The sequence below is a fragment of the Montipora foliosa genome, chromosome 11 (genome assembly GCF_036669935.1).
Source record: "Montipora foliosa isolate CH-2021 chromosome 11, ASM3666993v2, whole genome shotgun sequence".
Classification (NCBI taxonomy): Eukaryota; Metazoa; Cnidaria; class Anthozoa; order Scleractinia; family Acroporidae; genus Montipora; species Montipora foliosa.
The window spans coordinates 13926278-13931277 of record NC_090879.1 but is presented as its reverse complement, the minus strand read 5'-3'; the positions used below and the strand labels follow the sequence as shown (position 1 = coordinate 13931277).

General features: G+C 39.8%; 1 protein-coding gene across 1 annotated transcript in view; it reads left to right on the top strand.

The window, feature by feature from the left end:
- LOC137977600 (uncharacterized) overlaps positions 1-5000 on the top strand; it is a 13029-nt gene that overhangs the window by 5566 nt on the left and 2463 nt on the right. Inside the window, exon 3 of the mRNA XM_068824873.1 lies at positions 4614-4958. Within this exon, the coding sequence (XP_068680974.1) occupies positions 4614-4958 (345 nt within the window). The remainder of the gene's footprint in view (positions 1-4613; positions 4959-5000) is intronic.

Sequence of the window (5000 nt, the reverse complement as noted above, 5' to 3'; positions counted from 1 at the left end):
CCGGGATCTCCGGATCTCAAGGCAAGCGCCCTAATCACTCGGCCACACTGCCTCACAGTATGGAGGCGCCATGTTGGTCTACTGCTGAGGTACACCAACATGGCGGCCGGAAATCTGTAGAAACATCTGGAATTTAGTTTGGCTGTCTTTAACACTTTCTGCTGCATAATGAGCCACCAAACATTCGTATAGACACGTCTCCTAGTATATTGGCTGTTTAGGCCACAAAAAAACAAGGGAAATAGATGTCTTTATGCAACTGGCATGTTTTTCGAAAGCCGTCAACACGTCACGCACTGTGAAAAACTCTGAAATTCAAACTGCTCTATTTTCAAAATAAAGCACGGTACTAAGCTGAAAACATGCAAACAGATATATTTTTAAAACCCCAAAAGGTTCTTAAGTTTTGCATTTTATTTTTTTGTGACGTCACGTGCAACCCAAGAAAAAAAAATCTATATCATGACTTCACAGAAGTTTAGGTTTCTTGACATGAGTAATCATCGTTTTAATGCTACAGAACTGTTTCGTATGATACAAGTACCACACTCATCAGGCAATTTTAACGACTGAAGTGTTGAAATTGGAAAGCTGGCAGTTAAATACGGAAATTTGAATGGTTGCTATGGTAAATGCGTTACATTTAAGGAGCTGCTAGGTAACAAAACATGATATAAGGGGATTATATGTCGGTATTTTAAATTTACGTTACTCTAAGGTTCCGGAGTACATATCGGTTTCTGTGGGGCATGAACTTGCTAATTCGTTTCTTGTGTTAAGGCTTGATAGTTTTTTCTCATATATGATTATCAACGTTTCATTCAGACAAAGACTACATTTCTTGCTAATATTGCTGTAGGGTCTACATTTTTAAAGAATTTTCCATTTAATTTGAAACGGTTTCTTTGCGTCTTGTAAGTTCCAAACATGTTTGGAAAGCTCTGCTGGAACAATTACTCAGCACTTTCAGATGCAGAACAAAATTCTTGCTTTTCATAGCTATGATTCCAGCTATGATGCCACGTATAGATTTCGCTCATGTTTAACGGCGGACTATATATTTTTTGGTCCATGCATAGGGGACCCCTGGGACCTTAAGGGTCAAACTAAGATATTTTCTGACTTGCACTAATTAAGTCCTATAAAAAAGATGGGTTCTGGTTCATTTCAAAGTTGTAGGCATTCGATTTCTGCAAAGCTTTGTCACATAAATACTGACTATGATTGACAAAGTCAAATGCCAACTTACTAAAATCTAACTCAGGCTACCCCTCCCCCCCCCCCAAAGTAACTTTAGTTTGCTCTTATAAGTGCCAGATCATCGTTTAGTCGTTTAGAGCCTCTAGACTTGATACAGGCATCTCTTGTCGCAGGACCCACCCCCCCGGTCTTGGACCGCCCCAATGGTTTGAAAACAGGCTGCGCCGGTTTTCAAGCTAAAATCTAAGGAGGAGCCACCTCCTTCAAAATTAAGTCAGATATCAAAGCACAAGTGAGCAGACGGTGCCTAAACAAACGTGCTCAACCAATTCCAATCAGGTTCAGGTTCGCATTGGCCACAGCATTCAATTCGTTTTCATTCCACCCCGATTTCTGGCTGGATTAAAAAAAAAGGTACATCCTAATGCCTTGAATTTACTCAGCACTTTCAGATGCTTTTCATAGCTATGATTCCAGTTAGGACCAAACTCTAATCCCCTGCAGCTCAACCATGCCACTTATAGATTTCACTCATCTCCAACGGCTGGTACATGCATGAGGGACCCATTGGTACCTTAAGGGTCAAACTAAGATATTTTTCTGACTTGCACTAATTAACTCCTATACAAAAGATGGATTCTGGGTAATTTCAAAGTTGTAGGCATTTGATTTTTGCAAAGCCCTGTCACATAAATAGTGACTGTGATTGACAAAGTCAACTGCCAACTCACTAAAATCTATTTCAGGCTACTCAAAGCAAATGTTAAATTGCAAATTAATTCGCCGTAACAATTCCTTGCCTTGCAATCACGAGAAAGAGAGACTTGCTTGTTATGCAAATAATAAAACAGTGAAAATTGTTTTAAAGCAAGTTACAAGGGTTTAGAAAACAGTCCTAAGAAAATACGCGCGCTGATTGGTTAAAATCGTGTTTCTATAACTCGATGGAGACACAGAACTAGCCTTTGACGAAGTGATGGCGCGAGCAAAGAAAATTTACATTTTGATAATTAGAGTTAACAAGTTGTTTTCCTTTTTCTCGTCGCGTTGTTTTCTAAAAGAAATATAAAACATGTACTCCGTGTTTCTATCCAGTTATAGAAACACTAGTAAAAGTTTGGGAGAACTCGAAAAAGCTGCCTGCGGCTCGTGTTCCCACAGCATTTCTCGTTCTCCCAAACTTTCACTCGTGTTTCTATAACTCGATAGAAACACTGTACATGTTATCTAGTTCTTAAATAAACGTTAATTGAATTTCCAAGAGTAGAAAATACCATTGTTATTTTTGACTTTTTGAAAACGTTAAAAGAATTCCAATTGAATAAGTTACAACCAATTTTTTTTTGCTTAACTTTTACGTTTAAAGTTCCTTTATGAAATCCACGCAATAGAGATGCAGGTTTTGCATCAAAAAGCCTTATTGCACTGGCACTTGTTGCAGAATAAATTTTCAGAAGAATACAGAAAACAGCAAGGAGTTGCCTTTAAAATCCAAGGCATGATGAGGAATGTCAAAATAATTGTTCAGTACGACATTGTTTGAAGAAACACCGATCCCGGCTATGTTGCTATCTTTCGACGTCCAGAAATTTTGGTAGGGAAAATTCCTGGAAATTCTTTGCTCAGTCGCCCATCACCTACAAAGCAAATTGACCTCAAGGATGACATGACCAATGGCAAATCGCCTGAAATAAACGTGCTTTTTAACAGTATGCACTTCATTTGTGGAAGTTAAGGAGAGTCTATTTTTTACACTCCGGCCCAGACAAAAGGAATCTAATATACCAGGCCGGTCAAGTAACTTGCAAGTCCTGCCTTTCATAAATTTCATAAATTCGAGACCCTTTTGACCTTCCCACACAGTTTTGATCCGATATGGAACATCAAGAAAATATTTTCGGATCTGGAGGCCAATTGATTTTGAGAGGGCGACAGCGACCCCGAAGAAATGTTAGCAGCTATATCGATTTTCGCTCTCTCATCCTCTTCGCGTCCAAAAAATCATGCTTTGCTCGCCAAAACATTTTCTCCTGGGATTCTCTTGAGGTCGACTTGAGGCAAGTCTAATATCAAAACAACAAAGAAATGTTTTTCCGACATGCTCTTAACAGAAATTTATCTGCTTTTCAATCCTTGCAAGAAAACCTTAGAAGAAAAGGCAACGTCGTTGAAAAGTAACCACCACGCATGTGTAAATGATACGCCAAGCCTACCAACTACTTGGTGCGTCTGGTCGGGAAGAGGTGCTGCAAGGTATTAGAGGAGATCTGAATTGTCGTATGGTAGGAGATTGGCTACAGAATCGGAACAATCAAACAAACAAAGGATATTTCCCGAAGACAGCCAGGGGCGTACCCAGGATGGGGGGGGGGGGGGGGGAATTCCTGGGGTGCCCGTGACTCCCCCTTTCTGACAGTCACCAAAGTACAACAACATATTACAAGCCATATCTGTGAGACTGGAATAGAGTAATTTATGTCACCTAGAACTTACTTCATGTATGCAGCTATTTTGTAGGCTTGTCCCTTCCCCCGCATTCTCTGCTCACCCAAAAAATTGTCACTTTCACTAAAAACAGTGCGGATGTCGACATGACAAAGTGGTAAGTACCCTGGGTTTGAGAAAGTGTGAGCCCCTCCCCTCCCCCCCCCCCCCCTTCCAACACCCTGAAAAATTCTAGTTACGCCCCTGAGAGAGCTGAAGCTCAAAGAAATCAAGCTTAAGTCATATTGAACGGGTTCAGTGGAAAATAATTCGGAAATCTCAATATCAAATCGTAAAGACCACTAGGTTGCATGACACATTATATCTGCATCTGCATTTGTATCTTCATTTGCCTGATCCAGCACCCGGCAAAGTCCTCTCGAATTGTGGCTGTTTTTGATTTGGTACCTGATACACTGATACATCACTGGCATGCCAAAACAAAGAATGCTCAAGACTATCAAGGAAAGAAAAACAATGCAAAACGAGCGAAACAAACGAGCAAAGCCAACGCTTAAATTTGTGGAAAGGCAGTGTAAATGACATGGAAAATCCATAATGTCATCGAAATATTTGTTAATAGCAATGCCGCTAAATTTTGGGTGCAACTCTGCATTGATAATTCAATATAAAAGTTCATGGCTGTGAACAAAATGACAGACACTAATATTAATCCATAAGGACTCCATAACATAAAGGTGTTTTTACTGCTTGTTGCGGGAAGCGTTTTATGAAATGACGTTTTATTGAGTATTTTACGCGCGTTATTGTAAACAATTGCATATATTATATGGTGCTTTCCATTTGATATATCATTAGTGTAAACAGTGTAAATCTCTATTGTATTAGTAAGGGAGAAAACACACAAGACACACGCGTGAAAGCCTTAAAATGTACGTGACATTTGTGATTTTCCTGTATATTTACAGGGGTAGCTTCACCCGAACCATGCTCCTTCATGGTCATTGGCTCACGCGGTGCAATCAATTTGAGTTCCTCATTCGTCATAGAAAATACTTGCATCTGGCATATCGCAGTACCACCTCATCACAATATACGTTTAAACTTTACTACCCTTAATATCGTGAACCAACCTGGCTCGAACATCAGTTCGGTAAAAGTCTATGATGGAAGGAACGAGTCTCAAACGTTGCTTGGGCACTTCACTGAAAACAAGAGTCATTTCTCCATACAATCGAGTGGACGCTACATGTTGGTAGTTGCAACTGGCGTTGCAAGCTTTAAAGCTGTTTATACTTCTACAGCAAGAAGAGGTAATTCCAAAAACAATTCCTCATTAATATCACAGTTGTACT